The 20,166-nt window shown below is 33.2% G+C and overlaps 1 protein-coding gene across 12 annotated transcripts; it reads right to left on the minus strand.

The window, feature by feature from the left end:
• Positions 1-996: 996 nt before the first annotated feature.
• Positions 997-17,864, minus strand: LOC130797430 (uncharacterized). Of its 12 annotated transcripts, none has more exons than XM_057660000.1 (12): positions 17,520-17,864; positions 17,211-17,279; positions 15,067-15,197; positions 14,506-14,582; positions 8,816-8,917; positions 7,670-7,715; positions 6,581-6,656; positions 5,207-5,564; positions 3,928-4,180; positions 3,579-3,818; positions 3,367-3,486; positions 1,002-2,089 (listed from the first exon to the last, which is right to left on the minus strand). In XM_057660000.1, exons 4-12 carry the CDS (start codon positions 14,575-14,577, stop codon positions 1,641-1,643), a joined length of 1,716 nt encoding a protein of 571 aa, XP_057515983.1. In that variant the 5' UTR covers positions 14,578-14,582; positions 15,067-15,197; positions 17,211-17,279; positions 17,520-17,864; the 3' UTR covers positions 1,002-1,640. The 12 variants fall into 12 exon arrangements, with proteins under 12 accessions (XP_057515991.1, XP_057515990.1, XP_057515983.1 ...); XM_057659999.1 differs by having other exon boundaries at positions 17,211-17,302; XM_057659996.1 differs by having other exon boundaries at positions 17,468-17,864.
• Between the last annotated feature and the right edge of the window lie 2,302 nt (positions 17,865-20,166).

The raw sequence follows: 20,166 nt of genomic DNA on the forward strand, positions 1-20,166 counted from the left end.
TATTGCTCTACCAATAGAGATAGTAGAGTTAAATGCCATATAACTGAATTCTATTAAAAAAAACATGATTAACAATTTACAAATGCAGTAGTAAAATATACATTAGGCCTTAACCCCTGCTTGAGGTATATTAAAACCTATACTTGAGGTTCCTTAAACACCAACTAATTGGTATAATCTAAATCCCAACACTGCATAGTGGTAACCCTATTGAACACGTTAACATATTTTTAATCCCTACTTGATATACACTTAGTAACTACTTGAGGTACCACGAACTCCTAATGACACTTCCTCTACCCCTAATTGAGACTTCCAAAACCCTTACTCGAGTTACAGTAAACCCCTACTTAATGTCCCCTAAATACCGACTTATACTCTGAACCCCAACATAGCATGTTGTACAACTCTACTTGATATGCTTAAAAACCTTCCTTGATACGTTGTAAAATTCCAATTTGAGTTATTCTCAATGCCTATTTGATGCATCATAAATGCCTACTTGATGTATACTAAATGCCTACTTAACATTTTGTGACTCTTAGTTAACTTATTCTAAATGTCTACTTGAGATATCCTAAATCCCTACCAAATAAGCGTGCAGTTACAAAAACTTTTGATCAATTTGTATTTTTTATTTATTCTTTCTTGAAAATCATAAGGTTAATCACTAGAACATGGGCCTATTTCTTCTCTTTTGATGTTTTCTCTTCCAACGCATCCTCATTCTAATTCTGTGTTACTTATTATATTAGTAGGCAATTTGAACTGATTTTTTGATTGTTATATCAAGCTCATCAAATCTAATGCTCTTTAGGTTGTGTCAATTATGAAATCATAAATGAGAAATTTCAAAATGATAAAGTTTAACAAGTCATTTTCAAATTCTCAACTTTAACTACTTTGAAAATAAATATAGAATTGACTCAAATCCAAAATTGAAGTTTTTTTATTTGCCAAACACTTAATTTGATCCAATGCTAGATTCCAAATGAAATCATTGTATAAAATCTTCTATGGTGATAGGTTGGGTGAATAACACAAAGCATTTGAATCGTATAAGATGATATTTAAAGTAAGAAAAAACATGTATATATGGAATTTAATGAAGGTATTATGATCCTAACCCAAAATTGAAATTATAATTTGTAGAATATCAGTTTAAGGAAACTATATAAGCTTTATATGGGACAGAGGAAGTAAAAACTCCAAAGAAACATGAGATGAATATGTTTGTTAATACTTAGTCATAGCAATGATAAATAAGTGCAACAATCAACAACTCATCTACTTGTTTGATCATGATTCATGACTGCGTCAAAGACCTTATTTCTACTCTTGATTATTCTCCAATATTATTAAACCATCAGTGATCAATTACGTGATTTATAGTCCGTAAATCATTCAAATCAAAGTCAAGTATTTTGAGTCCATATAAAATCAGTCTATTTTAAACACCTCTCCAAAAAGGATAATATGGAAAAAAATATAACTGAGAACAAGATTATGTTTTGGCACATGACATTAGCTAAATCAAAAACCCAAAACCCACCGTAACAAAATTTATCCCTAAAAAAAGGGAAAAATTGTATTCAAAGAAACCTATCATACAAAAAAGGGAGTATCACTCTATTCATAAACTAATCTGAATCAGAGGATACATCAGAGTATGGATTTAGAGCCCTAACCATATTTGAGAGTGTCTCTCCCATGTCTTCAATCTCCTCTTTTCCAAAACCCCAGCTTTTGAGCAATTCTCCACCCAAGGCACCACGTTGAATTCCAAATTTCCGCAAGTTTTCTAGCCTGTTTGTCAAGAATGGTAAGACTGCACTGCTAGAACGCAATCTAGCTGCCATAGGGATAGAATGGACATCGAGCGAACCCTTTGCAAAAGAATCTGAACCAGAGTTGCTGAGCAGCTGACCACAACGGCCAACATTTTCCGAGAATATGGAAGGAAATGGTAAAGGTATCGGGAGAGGACAAGTTGCTGTAGACAGATGACAGAATCTAGGCCTCGATGTTGCTTGTCTATAAGCAGCATTTATAGCATATTCAACATTGGAGATAGAAGCTCGTTGTTCCCCTGTGCAGAGAAAAAGGATAAAACATAAATCAAGAGGAATACAAGTATACAACAATGCATAAAACCTTGTCTTCCTATAATTACCAAATGATTTTGATGGATATAGCCCGGGTTAAATCTGGATGTATGCAGCCTTACTGTCATCCATCAAACTCTAATAACTCGTTTGGTTGTTGGTATTAAACGAAGTAAATGAGAATAATTAGTAGTGTAAATTTACATGAAATGTACAATGTCAATCCTTCCCATGGTGATGAAACTCTGATCATAAAAGAGCCTTTTATTCACAATTTTCCATTACCACCTAATATTATCTCTCCATATGGTAATGCATTGAAATTAATTTTACAAAGATAAGATGATAGAAGTAGGCATGATTAGTGTATTTGTCAAGAGATTTTACTTCCAATATTACACTAACTTTTCATTTTCGTTCCCACTACTTAAGTAAAAGTCTAATATGGACTTGTTTTATACTATTTTGTTGTACACCTTTCCTTAATCTTACATTCACAAGCTCATACTCTTCATTCTCTACTACACTTAATCACACTTTCTAACTCACTCCCTAAATTTAATTCGATGCACATTATGTGTGTGCAAGTTCATACAAAAGCTACTCACCACTTAATAGTTAATACCAACAACCAAACGGTCCATAATTGTAATAAGACCAAAAGTCAAACAAAAGGGAGGTTATCAACTATTTCCTACAAAAATAGGTAAAAAATAGTCCTCTGAAAACGAAAAGGAAAAGAATACATTACAATATCTACTCGCAAACTAACTTGGAGAATAAGAGTTGATATTTTTTGTTTTTTGGAGAGAACTATGTAATGACTAAACTGTTTTATTGCTTATTCGAACTCACTTCTATAATTTACCACTAATTTTTGCTAGTTCAACTAACTTCTAATGAAAAAAAATGATTTTATAGCTCCACTTAGAGTTGATTCTTTGATGAATTTACAAATCTATTTACTGCTATGCATTTTTTTAGAAAAATTATTGAATGTCATTTTGGCTAGTAATTAGAAGAGAGTAGTGGAAGAAAATGGAGGTATAATACGTTTTTTCAAAATGAGGAGATATAATACGTTAAAGCTGCATTTGGAGGTACCAAATCATCAGTGTGCGAGTGTCATAGAGGTTGAAGACCTCAGTATATGCGGAGACCTGTTTAGCATTTGGTAAAGTTGATACCTACTTGCACTTTTCACTAGTTCAAGACCTCAGGATATGAGCAACAGTTACAGCCTTACAGGCTTACAGCATACCTGACTCAAGTGCTCCTTGAATCACCAAGTGTTCAACAGACTCTACATCTTCCACATCTTCTGATATTTCTGAAGTTAATGACTTCAATTGACTCAACAGTGATTTTTCAACAGGTTCCCCTAAGCAATAAAAAAAATCACAAAAAAACAAAATAAGTAGCATGAGTTGATAAATTTACAACGAAATAAACCAGGATTGTATAAGAAATTACCAATACTGGGAGCTGGCATAGTAGCATCTAATATGGCTACCATATTCTGTCGAGGTTGGCCAGATAGCATATGCACAATGCTGTTGATATCCAAGGCACCAGAAGTAAAAGCTGAAGTTGAAGTGGGTCCGAGTGAATCCATGCGAAAGGGAAGACTGATAGTGTGTAGCGCAGCAGCATAGACTGCACTGCTGTGGTAATGCTTTTTATCATTCACACACAGGTACATGGAAGCTTTACCTATAAAAAGAAATGTTCTGGAAAGCTTAGAAGTTCTAGTAGTGTCATGTCAGCTACAAGTTGGCACAAGTGCAAGATATCAAAACTATCCGTAAGTATCAGCACTTACTTCCTCCAAGAAAGGGTAGACCAACAGGTACAATCAGTTTGCAAAAAGAAGATAATTTTGCGAAAGAAACTGCATTATGAAGATCCCTAGAAATATTCCTTTTTTGACCAACAGAGTTCATAAAAGAGACTGGATCACGGGCGGTATAAAGCAACACAGGAGTATTTGTGTATTCATCGGCAATGTTCTGTAGTAAATCAGCTGCGATACTGGAAAACCCTCCTGAATCATCCACCACACATTGAATGCCCTGCTAAGAAGTTGGCAAGTTTATGTACATAGGCAATCTTAAAGAGCTTCCAAGATAAACAGAGAATGCTTTCTCATATGTGAATTGAAACCAGTGCATCTCAAAATTATTATAAGTTGGCAGCGTTTTAGGCCTAAACTTAAGCATAACTTCTAGTCAAGATGATACTCCAGAAAGCTAAAGGCTCATCTGACATAGCAATAATTAAATATTACGAATCAATGAGTTTATCCATGCTGCATGAACAGAATAATTGATACACACCAAACTTATCTTTAAGTCATTAGCTGCTTAAAAATAATAATGAAAACAATTAAATGGAAATTTCACATTGATGAAAATAATATCTAGCAACAAAGACCTTTCCTCAACAAAATGAATACCCAAAAGGCATATGGTATGCCAAGATGTAGTTCTGAGCTTGTGTACGCATAGCATGCACAAGCAAGATATAGACACACTAGCTTCCACGCCTACAAGATTTTTGAGAAAGGGGAACCGGGGCCCCAATGCTCGGTTGGATACTCCCTAGTTCCTACAAGTGGGGTAGCACTTAGCAAGGATAAAGGAACACATGTGCAGAATCAGAAATACCTAATAATCAATTAATGCCATACAAGGTAGACCAAAATGATATACAGTATCTTCTTATGGTGGAAACTAACAGGTCACAAACATAATACTTGAAAAGCAAAGATAAACTAAAGCTAAAACTCATGAAGGCAAGACAAGACCTCCAAGATGAGATCAGAACCTATTAGGCTATTACACAAAGACAAGAATAAGACAACTTTCTACTCGAAGTTGAAATGAGAGCCCTTTGGTCCCTTTTTTTCTTTTAAAACTAACGATCAATCCTCTAAAGAAATATCACAGGGTGAAAGTTGTAGATGCAATTAGAACAATGGGTTACCTAGGTTCAGGGAAATGATAATCCATCTACATTAACCCAACAATCCAAACAAGACGATGATCAGCTAAACTTCATCCTAAAAAATGCCAATGAAAATATTAAATTCGCTATATTACCTGTGCATGATCACACTCTTCGATGAAGAAACGAAGTCTTTCAATCATATCCTCTCCTCGAGAACCTTCAGCAAATACATCCTTTCCCGCACCATAATTACTGAATGCCTCAGCATCCATCCAAAGTCCATTCAATTGATATAGACTTTGTGGATGGTAATGTACTTTTGAGAAGTCTGACCAGAATTGGACACTGTTTTCCAAGCACTGCACTATATCATGATCTTGAAAACCATTCTTTGAATCATCATGCCTGTTTTCAATAACAATTGATTGCTTCTGCTCTTCCTCGTATAAAGATTGCAAGAATAAGTTCCTTTTATAAGGCTGAGACTGCTGGGTGGTTACACTGCCTTTCCTGAAAGACAATATTAAACATTACATGTCATTTGTCAGAGAAATGCAATTGAAACATCATATGCAAATACTATATTCATACATAAATCAATACATGTATAAAACAGGATGATTTTTTGAAGAGCACATTTCGCACCACATGAGCAAAAACATTTAATTTTTGAAATTTATTTATTAAGATTCAAAATTGAAGTTATACTTAATAACAATAGAGGTAAAGAAAATAAATAAATAGTTTTAAATAAAAAAGACAAAACTAAAATATAATTTGTATTAAGCATGGATTTTGTTACATTATTTGAAACCTAAAAATGTTCATACCATCAAATCAGGTTGAAAAATGCTTTAATGTGAGTTCATATTATAATATAACCCCACTATTACTTTTCTGTTTTGTTGCTGGCATCACCACCAAAAGATTAAGTGGGATTTCCTGCTTTTAGATCCCAAAAATTACTGAAGGATCCTCCATAATCCCAGACTCAGTAAGCACTTTAGTTCTGACATTCTATAGCAATATTTGCCATGTAGAAAGATGTAGGCAATTTCAAAACTGTTTTCTGTTTCCACGTCTTCACAATGATATTTTTGCAGCAAAAAGCCTGTTTATGGGGAAAATGCAAAGAACATATTCACAAAAGTCTCATGTTTCTTCATCCCTTATTTATAAACAAGTAACCAACACAAGATCATACTTTTAGATGGTCTCATAGGAAGGGAAAGAGACAAAGTAACAAGATCATACTCATTAGGAAAGTCTACCATAATTTTTCCTCTTAGCTTTTGAAAATAATATTTTGGATATGAAGAGTATTCATAAATAATATGGAGCCATAAAACTCAAAAAATCAAGAGAAGTTTCACAATTGCACTTCCTCTAGTGCAAACAAAAACACCGCAGTATTTTTCACAATGCTTGTGTAGGAAGTAGGAACAACAAAGCTATATTCTATGAGAACAAAAAATCAAATTCATAATGAACAGTATCAGATAGAATTGGATTTGTTGAAGGCTCACCAGGTGGCAACATGGGATGATAATTCTGGAGCATGATTATACAATGTACCATATGAACTCATTGAACCAAGGGATCCTGCATAGAGCACAAAAAAAAAAATATTAGCTTACATTAAATGATGCTTAATTAAATCCTTATCTGATATCGATATTGTTAATTAAATTCCTAGTTAGGTTAGTATACAATGCTAAACAAGACGAACTAATAAGGTTTAAAACAATTTTCTTTTTAGCTTTTGCTAAATTACTTTTCAAGGTATAGGAGTGAATCCAGTTGGTTACTTCCATACATTTCTTTTAGTGTGTAGCCTCAAGATTCGCAACAATTCATCTCACTATAACTAATTCTGACATTGTATATCTTTGTTGCAAAAACTAATAGGCAGATAGAATTAGGGATGGTTGTAATGAGATTTGAAGCAGAGCAATAATCATTTAGTAATTAACATTCTATAGTTGGTTGACTCCTAACAAGAAATTTCATACACAAGAAAAATGTATCGATTATAGACTGAGAGTTGTGTTAAGCAGTTTTATAGGGCTTCACTATAAAAAGCTACCCTATGCTTTCAGTAATCAGTTGAAATTAACACTATAATATTTAGATATAAGATTTGATATACCAGACCCACTTCGGACCCTGAGATTCTCTTTACAGGCATTGGAAACCACTATGAATAAGTTCTTGAAATTATGAAGGGACTTCAAGCTCTAACAGGTCATGTACTGAAGAAGAAAATTATTCTCAGTGGAATTGAGTCTTCCATCAAGGCTCAGCAGCTCAGTAGTAGAGCAGATGAGTTTGAGGGATGGGGTGTGAACTTACCAAATGGTATTTCATCTATATTGCAATTCCATACACTGAACCAAACTTCTGGCTAACCATATTGGACATGGCTGAAACATTCAATTTACCGGTTCAAAGTTGTGATTACAAAATTATATTGTAAAAAACATTGACATCAGCAAGAGTCCCATAGCATTTGTTCAGATAGATCATAAAAAGACTTCAGAGAACACCCCAATTAAACAAATGCATTTTCACATTAGATATGCAAGCAAGGTCATAGAAATTATTGGGAGGAACACCTTGATAGTTAACCGAAACTAGCCGAGGGGTATAGGTAAGAAGACCCTGCACACACAGAAAAGGCAATAATGAGCAGCTCTCTCACGTATATATAGCCTCGATGCAAGAACAAATAAGCAGGAAAAATCTGAAGTTGTCCGACGCAATGGGAAACTAAAATCATAACAAGAACATTAAATCAAAGTTAGCCACACACCATTAAAATGGATCACACTATCTCACGAATCTCAGAGCAACGCGTTGGTTTTGAAAACACAACTAGACATTGGCCAAAACTTCACTCACGCTGTTAAAAAAGAGTTGCCGATGCAACAAAACATTACAAGCCTTGACAGAAATCGAATTGCCCAAAATCTTACCTAACTAATTTCCTCACTAAAGACTTAAAAGCTAACTTTTACAGAATCAATATGGTCTGATTCTTTTTTAGCTTCTGTCTTACACAATTGTTGACTCAAGAACCACCCATTAATTCAATCTTTTAATAACCAGAAAATTTTCTAATTTTCCATTAAGATAACCAGACATTATACACAGTTGAAGAGATCATACATGAGTTTTGGCACCTAGAATAAGTAACCAAATTTAGCAAGCTGAAAGCACTCAATTTAGAGGCAATTGCTACGTTACTATAAGAGTCCCTAAAAAAGGACAGCAGTTCATTAAACGTAAATTCACAGGAGGAACAAGCAACATTGGCATTACCAGATGGTTGGGCACAGAAATTGAATTTTCATAGTTCTATTTGTTGAGAAGTCAGCATATAATACAGCCTTCTACAGAAAATTAAGGAACTTGCTCTTTGTTTACAAGTTGAAAGGCAACATTATGACAATATATTAAGTTCACTTTTATATCCTAAATCAATATATGCTCATTGAGTTTGATGCTTTACTATTCATATGATAGGACATCGATCTAGCAGATATAAACAAAGTTCGGCCTTATGACACCGTCTATAAGCTAGATAGTTACCAATAAGCCAAAAACTGGCCATCAAACTCCTATAAACCACGAAAATGATGAGTACAGAAAGTTCAAACTGCTAAGACCTGGTGACATTAAATAATAAAAGAATCTAAGATATAATGCCTCCTCATTTATTAAACATGATCACAAATTTAGTGCCTAAAAATGTATTTTACCTCCTGAGTCTCTCCAGTGCGATACAGCACATCCATGTTCAAGCCATGATTCTTGAAAACTGGATCAGAATCAGGGTCTCCAGCTAAGCCAAGGAGCTCATCCTTCAAAAAAAAAAGAATTAGGTCAAAATTACATCTTGTAATTCTTCCCCTTATTCTCATTCAAAGATTTCAGAAATACTCAAAATCACTAATATCGACAATTGACATCTTCCATAAAATAACTAAAGACAACAAAAATACATACATGATCATCACACAATGGATAGAGCAAAGAAAAGAAACAAAGTAAAGATAATGTCGAGATTTTGAATAACCACAGCAATATATCATTCATTGAGAACGACTAATGTCCTATTTTTCAAGCATGAATCAACGAACAAGTCGTCAATTACATTTTGGGCATGAACAAGCTATGCTCTAGATTAACCTTAGATCTTTACTAGTTAAAAAAAGTTCCTTTTTAGTGTGGATAAATAAAAGCAAGTTGATATGGATAAAAGTGAGACATGGAAACAAATTAGGACAATATTTCCATTTCTGAATGTTTGATTGGAACTTATATCACATGATTCGCGATTCGCTTTGAATTGTTGTACGGATTCGGGTTCGTGATTCGCTAGTTTTTAGATTTCCTGTTTGCTAGGTTGAAATGTTTAATTCGATTTTAAGTTCATGATTTGTTTTAGTCATATTATCTCTAAAAAACATAATCTAAAAAAATATGATACTAAAACGTTGAAAGAGTAATATTATCTCTAAAAAAAGTATTGAATTAATATACAAAATTAAAAGGGGTGTTAATTCAATACTTTTAAAGCTAAAGTCCACATGCGGAAACTTAACGCTGAAAAACATTTTAATGAGTATTGAATTAATATAAAATTAAATATTAGGTTGAAAAAGTAAACGGAGAAAAGATTGTGGGTATAATAACATAATTCTAGTGAATAATAACTTTAAAAGTAAAAAAAATAAAAAATCTGAAATACTTCTTTCTCTCTCTTATTTAATAAAGTGAGGTAATAGTGTTTAGGAAAAAGTAAAAGTAAGGGCTATTTTGTCATTTGAGTTTTGTTTATGGTCAAGGACTTTGGGCAAATTACTTTTACTCCTTTCTCTCTGTTCTTTAAGTCTTCTGAATTTTGGGTTTGAATACATTGCTCCATCTTCTGTATATCTTCTTCTGTAGGGGAAGCTTTAATGGCACAATTTCACCTTAATTTGTAAGTTTCGTCTTTGCTTTGTAAAAGAAAATCTCAACACAATTCTGGATGTTGAATTTATAGATTCAGATCGTAAATCAGAGCGATTTGAGGTGCGAACGAACCCCAATTGGGGTCGATCGAATTCAATCGGGATTCGCAAGGTAAGTGAGCGAATCATGTGACTCTGGTTGGAACCAGTGCAATCCTGGTGTAAAAGAATACCATCTATTTCCATGATTTAGGCACTAGAGATAGTTGGTGTGTGTTGGAGCAAACACAACAACTCCCTCCTTTACATAGTTGATCACTTCATACTTTCCCAGAATTCTATCGCCATTCCCTATAATTGCTTTTCTTGAATCTTGAGTTTAGCAACCTATTACCCAAATTTACATTCTATTCACAATATCCATACCAAATAATCCTTGAAACTTTAAAAATACTCCACTTTGAATCACATTAAGCCCAAACAAAAACAACAACTACATCAACAAATAAATAAATTTCAGTGGTCATCCACATCAATTCTCAATAAAGGTTAAGAAACAATCATTAATGTCTATATATGAAAATGATTAGAAATTATTTCTATATAATCATATAATAAAGGACACATGATAACTATTCTAAATTTAGACTTATTTTAGAGATTATAATTATTAATCAAAGTACAAATTAACATAATAATAATGATTTAATATCAAATTTACATGATATAATGAACCAAGAGTATAGTTTTATAATCAATTTCTTCATGAGTCATATTGATTATAGTTTAAATTACATTACAATTTACAAAAAAATACATATCAATGTTTTAGATTTCTACAAAAAAAAAGGAGGGTTTTGAGCAATGGTGGATCGGTGTGCAATGAGCAGAGTAGACTAGTGTTTGTCCGGTGTCAAGGACTCGAGGGTATGGTGTTGTATTGTGCGAATGAGAATTAGGAAGCAAAGGTATTTATAATTTATTATGTGAAAGGGAAAATGAGTTTGAATATATATTTCAAAAAGATAAACTATCTTACAAGATGACGCACTAGAGTGGTGGGAAGTGCATGTGGCTCCAATTTGGCTGGTCATTAGTGCCCCGAAATCGCTGTGGTTTGGTCCTTGTACCGTCAACGTCTTCATGACCGGTAGAGAGGCCTTTGGCTAGAGGGCATATTAGTAGACCAAAACCAATACACTGCATTAGAAGAGTCGTACACTTCCTCAAGTGGTTCTTTTAATAGGTTTATGATATGCTAGTAGATCTTTGTAATGAAATAGAGAATGGCGTAACAAATGAGCACCAAATGCTAAGGGACTAAGCAGGACAGTAATAGTTTTGTTAAAAATTTGGTTATTGCTGATATGGAAATGGGTTGTTGGCAAATCTATTAGAGTGGGTCCTTCTAGAAAGAAATCTATATACGGTTGTTAGGCCACTATGACTACAGATATCTCTATTGTAATAATGCTCAAGGCTTAGGAAATGAAACAAATTAAACTTTCTTTTGAAGCCTTGCAGATGCTCAAAATCGGCTACTAACCTTTTTTTGTATTTCTTTCTTTTTCTCTGTAATTTCTTCATCCTCTCTCTGATGCATTGTTTCACACCTTAAAAATTTGATCTACGTATTTTTCGACAACCTTAAAGTCAGTCACAGATGGATCCCTTAGATTTTTTTCTTGAAAAATTGGGTACTATAGTCCCTTCATTAATGAATCTCCAAGAAGCTGCACTTATCTAGTCATTCAAGTCACAATATGTACAAGAGATCTATAAGAAAAGGTCTATGTGAATGGTGCAGGGAAGATTTTGGTGAAAAAGAATAGTCTAGGCATGAATGTAAAAGAATAGGGCATGAGTATTTTCTTCTCATCTTTAATAAAGAAAGGGAAGATGAGTTGCTTGACATGATTTAGCCCATAACCACTTCCTAACCCCAAGATCTCTAACTTCAAATCACCCAACCAAACACCACTAACGAAACAACTCACACGAACAAACCCTATCTTACCACAAAAATAAATCATTCTAATCTCCAACAACCATGCTACCACCTTCAACTATCCAAGAAACAAACACCTTAAGCCCGCTAGCAATACCAACATCAACCACCTCTCCAACAACCTATTACACACTCAGTACTACAGCCTCGCCAAAAACCCCAACACCCATAAATTTTCTCATTCCCAAATCAAAATTGAGACTACACGGCCTCACCATTTATTGTAGAAAAACGGACAACGCGGATTATTTTGTTTATTGTAGAAAAAGATGGGATGAGAGAGATACTTGAGGAGCTTTTCATGATGGCACTTTCCTTGAAAAAAATGAAAAAGAGAGTAAAACTTTTCATGCTTTTATTAAGAGTTGGTAAGGTGTCAAAAAGAGTGGTGGAGATACAGTTTTTAGAATATAAGAAAATGGAAGTAAAGGGGACTTTATGGAGGCTAATACAATAGGTTGTGTCATAGGACTTTAAAAAGAAATTTTTTTTTACTATAGGAACAAGCAACCTAGTCATGAAAGCATTCCAGAGGTTCAAATGTTGGGGTGATGGCCAATAGGAGTCTTATTGAAAGAAAATTTTACTATAGGGAAGCTGCAAAAGTGATGTCAAATTCTCTTGGGAGGCCATACGAAAGGAGATGAGTAGATTAGGGTTAATTTTAGTTACCCACTCACATTTTTACCCACCCAAAAATCCTATTGTAACTACCCAAAAAGAGCACACGAAGGCCCACCCATTTACCAATTATAGGTGATGTTTATCAATGCCAATCCATGGCCCTTCCTTGGCCCATTCTACAAACCCTTAATTCCAAGAGCAACCGTGTGCCAAGACAACCTCTGAACTACCATCATTTTTCCATCCCACTACACAAACAATGCACTCATATTTCTCCCACTCAGTCTTGATTACGCCAAGCTTGAGCCACATTTTATCCATATTATTTGTCATGGAAAAGGGTACAAAATTAGCCCGAATTGTGTCATCGCTTCTCTAACATTGAAGCAGATGGCTACTCACTTTTAGAACAAAGTTGATCTTTGGGCAACCGATAACGTAATGAATAGAGAATGGCATAACAAATAGGAAACAAATGTCGAGGAAAATTTTGCTAACTCAGCACGATATTAATACTTTTGTTAACAATTATGTTATTGTTGGTATAGGAATAGATTTTAGCAAATATGTTAGAGTGGATCCTTCTAGAAGGGAATCTATATCTGGTTGTTAGGCCATTATGGTTATAAATACCTCTATTGTAATAATGCTCGAGGCTTATGAAATGAATAAATTAAATTTTCTTTAAGATCCTTGCAATTGCTCGAAATTTGCTACTATCTACTCTTTTTTCTTTGTTTCTTTCTTTCTCTTTGTATTTTCTGCATCCTTTCTATGATATTTTGCATTATTTCACACCCTAAAACTCTCATCTATTACAATTTCTTATATGTGTTCTATCACAATTTCCCATAACTACATATTATAGCTCACTAGTTTTATTCTTTCATAGTTACAGCAATCTTTAATATCTTCTTGTTTCTCGAAAATGGGTACTAGTGTACTTGTCCATTCGGTGGGCATCTTATTTGTCTTCTAAATCTTGTTAAATAAATTAGTTAGCCAAGTAACTTAAATTGGATCTAGGCATCTCCATACCTCAATAGGTAACCATTTGGCCCACCACTTTCTTAAGCTTCATTATTTTTAAAGCCCCCTCAACCTCTAATTTCTTAAATTGTCCCAAAAGTTCTCTATTTTCTTCCACGGGAATGATAGTTATGTCCCCAACAGCATTCTCTTGTTCTCCATCAAATAACTCGTCAAACAATGTCATCATTGATCCTTGATGTCCCGGTCTAGGACTATGATGTTATTATCCTTATCCTTGATAAACTTTGATAAATCTATGTTTTAAGTCTTTGTTTGTTTCCTCTTTGCCCATCTACAAATATTTTTCTCCATCTTTAGAACTTATCATGTTAAACATCTCTATAAAAGCCCTTAATTTCTTCTTGTGTAGTACTTTTTCCTTTGTTTAAATTTATTTATATTTAGACAACTCCTCGTCAATCTTGCATTTTAGTAGTGCAAGTTACCATTTAATCTTTATCTTTACCCTAGTCTTGACCTTCTTATTCCACCACATTGTATCTTTCTTGACCAAGATATATAAACCACTAATGCTAGTAAAATTTCCTTAGCTATGCTAGTAAAATTATAACTCCTCGAATATACTCCCCTATTTCAAGTAGCATAATTTGGCATTTGTGTTGTTGTCTTAGAATATATGCTATCTTACCTCAAAAACCCATGTTGAATCCTAAACACTTGAACACGTTAACAAAACTTAACACTTCATTATACCTAAAACCACTTCTTTTGACTGTATAAAAGATTCTTATTTTCCCAATAAGAAAAATAAATTGGCAAGTAAGAAACTGCAAAGGGATGCATTATTACAAATAATATCAAGGCATACCTGAAAGTTCCAGAAGTGGGAGCCAATAAAGTTGGCAAAATCACCAATTTGAATAGTAACAACTTCCCTCATATTTTCTGCGACAAAACAAAACTGCAGTAAAAATCTTAAGTAGCCATGTAAAATAAAAGACAGAATATAGCAAACAACAATGAAATATTGGAATCATTGAACCCAAAAATATACAAAGGGAATCATAGCCCATACTATTTGATTAAAACCACTATTAATATTGAATTATGTAATATATTACACTAGAGAATGGTAGTCAAGTAGGTTACAAAATACAGACCCTATACTAGTATGTTGGATTCAACACTTAATCTTTAGCTTTGTAGAATTTGATAATATTGAATATCTAAATTGACCCATGAATTTGGGAGATCCTATGTTAATATGTCAATTGTATAGAAAAATACCAAACAATTCATATTTAATGTTAGATGAAATGCCACAATGAATTATCCAAATTAATTTTGAATTTACCAAATACAACTACAAGAATAAAGTCAACCTTTAAAATTACATCAATGAATTATGAAATAAGAGTAAAGAATTTACCGTCTATAAATAGTTCAGCACCAAATTGTTCAGCAAAGTTTCACAGTAAAATGATGGAGAAGAAGGGAAATAAGGCTCATTAAAGGCTTTGACTGTTTGCTATTTAGAACCACGCCGAGTTAATATTGAGTCTATGAATCATAAATCATGAATCAATGACAAAATTGTAATATATAGAGGAAAAATCAAAGAATCGGATAAGAACAAGGCAAAAGCTAATAAGGACCCCGAAAGGCATTGATTAAGGAAAGATATAATTCATCTATTCAAAGAACACATCACGAAACTAAGTAAATATGTCATCAACAAAGCAATCTATCAAATTCAGAAGCAAATAATAATTTAATTATGCTAATATTTCCTTAAGTACCATGTGCTCAATTCATTCCTATTTTTACAATATTTTTAAAGTTTGTTCCTGAACACATTGCCCCTACTATCGCCATTTATATTCCCACCTTTGCTATTCTCCTTCACTTGTCAAATTATTTTCTTTGAGTTTGGAGTTCCTGGAGACTATTATTTCTACATTCAGTCTTCACTATAACTTGCTCATTCACATCCTCTCATCTCCATTTTAGTCAACACTCTAGGCTCTATGTTATCAAAGGACGAAATTAAAATCTCCATTGTTCAAACAGTTTTTGCTTTCAGCTATTGTTGGCTTCATCGATCACAAATCTGTCCCCTACCAAGATAGTTCACAAAACAAAACCACCACAAGCTTATGTTGAGCACACATTTAATACATCTTAATTTTAGTGATTAAATTATATTATTATTTACTTCATTCGATTTCGTAGTTTTGATTGTTAATCCTAAGTCCTAACAGATTAATTGTTGTATTATTAATAACTTAATTCCTCTCACAACCGACTGCTCAGTTGTAGAGGTCTAAGATCGTCACCCTAGAAGTTAAGTGCTTGCAAGCATGCCAAGACAGTCTCACCACATCGGCATTGTGCCTTGGAAAATGACCAGAATGCATACTCTCACCCGAATTCTTAAAGAATGCCACCACTTTGGGACTAGTACTTTTTGTCTTTCAGTCCCATCGTAAAAGCCCGAATGACCATAATTCATAAAGGTAGTACCTCGGCAACGATCTTGGACTTTTCTTGTTGTCTTTTGCAAAATTTTGCGCTTTCTTATCGTTCTCTATATTTGTTTATGTAATTTATTCATGTAATTCTCAACTAAACAAGATTAGTTACACAAATTTACTCATAATCCCAAACTCAGAATTGAGCTTAAGAGTCTTAATAAGAAAGGATTAACCATTATAAACACAATATCTGTTAACTAAATAAGAAAAGAACTATCACGTCAACATACTCTGTCAAATTCGATTTTAAACTCTTATTTCCAATTTTAAGTCCACCTTTAATACACAGGTAAAATAAGCTCAAAGTACATGATTAATTCTCTTTTATTCAAACTCCAATTCATGTTTATATCCTAAATTCACAATCAACATATCGACTACAACTCAATGCAACCAATCTCATTATTATAATTACTCTTGATAGCCTCTAGATATTTTTTTTTCATACCATTTCCAAAAACCTATCACCTCTTGATACCCAAACTCCTTTCCATGTTCAATCTCTTTTAACAAAGCCCAAAAAAAATTTAAACTTACTAACTTAGTTTAGTTCATACATTTCCAAATGTCATAATAGTCTCTTTTCATATACGACATTAAATTTATACAATTCATAATCAACTCACCACATTTATTAATATTTAAGTCATAATAATGGTTTTATAATAACAACTATGCCTCTACAAATACTCATAGCTTCAATTTCTAGTACATAACTAAGACAAATTTCTAATTATTCAATCATTACCAATTCAAACTCAATTTACTATTCCAAGTCATATAATTACATTCATAACCTAATTTTATATGCCAAAACCATAATCAAACTATAAATATCAACTTTTCAACAAATTTATTCTCATGTCTCTAATAACAACCAATTCAACTCAAAACAGAACCATTTTTTCTCAATTTCAAAACAACACAATTATCATTAATCTTATTAATCTTCAAACAATTAAAACTCTCCAATGCAAAATAACATTTAATCAAACATGATTGAATTAAGCTCCAAAAATTTTGATTTAGTAGGTTGTACCTCAAGAGAAAAATTTATGGAGATGAAGGAAGAAAGAGCAAGCCTGCTTCTGTTTGTCTGAGCGTACAACTGATTTGAGTTGAGAGAATTTACTGATTTAGGTAATAAAACAAGAATGGACATAAATTTTAATAAACCCTAACTAATAAAAGATGAGCTAATTGAGGGATAATTAATTGTCTAGTAAAATAACATAGTAGCAAATGAGGAATTAGTAATAGATTGATTAAAATAAGAGAATTACAAAGAACGAGTACCAATTTGGATTGGAGAATCATGAAATTGATTGATAAAGATGAAGCTTCTTACTATTTGAACAAACTAGAGACGTTAAGCTTCCTCACTTTTGATTAGTAATGGAAATTGGAGGACATGGGAGGGAGAAGCTATGGAAGTGAATGAAGGAACAACTACGCCGTCTGTGGTGGTAGTGGCAGTAGGGCGGGTAGTTGGATGGTAGCAGTGGCAGCAGGGCGGACGTTGAGTAGCGGCACTGTGTGCTAGGCAAGGGAAGGCAGCTTGCTAACGGTGGCTGGTGATGGGTGTTGGTTCTGGCGGTGGGAGATGGTCGGGTTGCATGATTGGGTTGGCAGAGGGGGAAATGGGTTTCGGGGATTTTGGGGTTCAGTAAACAGAATGGGTTTTGAATGGAAAAATTGAATTAAAAAAACTAATTTAATTTTCAAAATAAGCTTTGGTTGATTTTAATTTTGTTGTTAATAATAGTGAGCAAAAGAAAGATAATTAATAAATAAAATATATTAATAAAGAAACAATTTAGAATACGTGTTAAACTCTCGTTAAAAAAATTTTGCATTTTTTCTATCGTTGGCATAGAAATTTTTGATATTTGACTTGATATTAAAGAAAACAAATAACTTATTAAAATATGTAATATTTGTTGATTAAAATATACTATTGAAGAAATAATATGAAATGCATGTCAAACTCTCATTAAAAATTTTCCCACCTTTTTTCTGTTGCTTATATAGAAACTTTTGATATTTGACTTGATATTTAAAAAAACAATTAACTCATTAAAACATGTAATATTTGTTGATTAATTATAAATATATGTGATCTAATGATATACTCCCTTCGTTTTTATTTCTTTATCCACTTTGGGTTTTTCACAAATATTAAGAAAAATAGAATTTATGATTGAAGTGGGTATTGTTTTAACTAGATAGTAATTTGAAATAATAATTGTATTGAAAATACGAGAGAGAATATATATTTAAACAAAAGATAAACTTACAAAAAATTGATTATATTGATGTATATGATGAGGAGAGAGAACCGTACAAATGGAGGGAAATAAACCAAGCCACTAAACTTTTCAAATTAAGAAAGTTTGGAGGGTATTCTAAAAAAAGGGAGGGAAAATATTCTATCAACCAAAATGAAATCAGCTTACATGTACATATTATACCACTTACATTGGCTAATTTACAAATACATGGATTAAGAAATTAAATGAAGCTAATCATAAATTACATGTATAGTCTGAAAATAAAAAAATAAAATAAATAAAAAAAACTTACAAATTCTGGGTTAAGCTTATATAAGCTACTGTCATCAACACCAAAGAAATCAGAACCACCAAACTTTATCTTCTTCCACAATAACAAAACAGCCATAACAAAATAAGAAGCATAATGAAATCTGAAACCAGAACCACAAAAATTTAGTGCATCATTGCCTTTTAATGGCTTCAGGAAGTGAGGATGAGGAATAGGGGGCATGGTACTTTGGATCAAACGCATATGATCCAAATTCAAGTTTAGAATTAAAAGAAGAACCACAAAATATGGAGGATCAGCAGGGACAACAACAATAAAATCATCATAAGCCAAGGGTCAGCAATGAGTTAAGGCACCTTATATTTCAAGAGATGTTGTCACTAAAAACAAGTGATTCACTACCTAATGGCATATTCAAAAGGATTGCTCAAAAAGATGGTTATCATCATAGAACCATAAGAAACTTATGGAAATGAGCAATGCAAACCAAAGAAGCAAACAAGCCATACATTGTAGATTCAAAATACAAAAACCGTGGAAGAAAAAGAGTGGTGGTACCACCAAATATACTTGAGTCTAAACCAATGGACAACCGTGCGTGTATTAGAGATGTGACAACTTGTTTAGACTTAGCACCATCAACGATTTTGAGGTTGATAAAAAGAGGAGAAATAAAGGCACATTCAAATCCGTTACACCCGGCTTTAACCGACGCCAACAAAATAAGAAGGGTGGAGTGGATATTGAGCCTTATCCAAAAGGACACCATTCAAAGACATCCAATATACAAGGCCATGTACGATTTCATTCACATAGACGAGAAGTGGTTCTATTTAACCAGAAAAACACAAAGGGTTTATCTTGCACACAAAGAAAAGATCCCTTATAGGGTAGCAAAATCATCAAAATTCATACCTAAGGCCATGTTTGTAGAGGCAGTTGCAAGGCCTAGATGAAATCGATATGGGCAATGTACATTTGATGGAAAAATAGGCATATTCCCTTTCATTAATAGGGTGGTAGCACAAAGGGACTCAAAAAATCGACCAAAGGGGGCTATAGAAATAAAACCAACCGAGTCAGTTACTCAAGATGTGTATAGGAATATGCTTATACAACAACTCAGTCTAGCCATACTAAGTAAGTGGCCAAGTGAAGGTCTTTCACTAATTTTTATTCAACAAGATAATGCAAGAGTTCATATCACAAATGATGATCCAATTTGGTAACAACACAATAGGCAAGGTAGATTAACATTCATTCTTACTCAACAACCTTCAAATAGTCCGGATTGTAGCATTCTTGAATTGGGTTTCTTTAAAAGCATACAATCGTTAATGCATAAAAAAATGCTCAAAAATATGACAAAGTTCATAACAGCAGTTGAAGATGCATTTGGAGAGTTACATCCAAAGACTTTAACAAATGTATGG

This window comes from Amaranthus tricolor, chromosome 13 (assembly GCF_026212465.1).
Source record: "Amaranthus tricolor cultivar Red isolate AtriRed21 chromosome 13, ASM2621246v1, whole genome shotgun sequence".
Taxonomy (NCBI): Eukaryota; Viridiplantae; Streptophyta; class Magnoliopsida; order Caryophyllales; family Amaranthaceae; genus Amaranthus; species Amaranthus tricolor.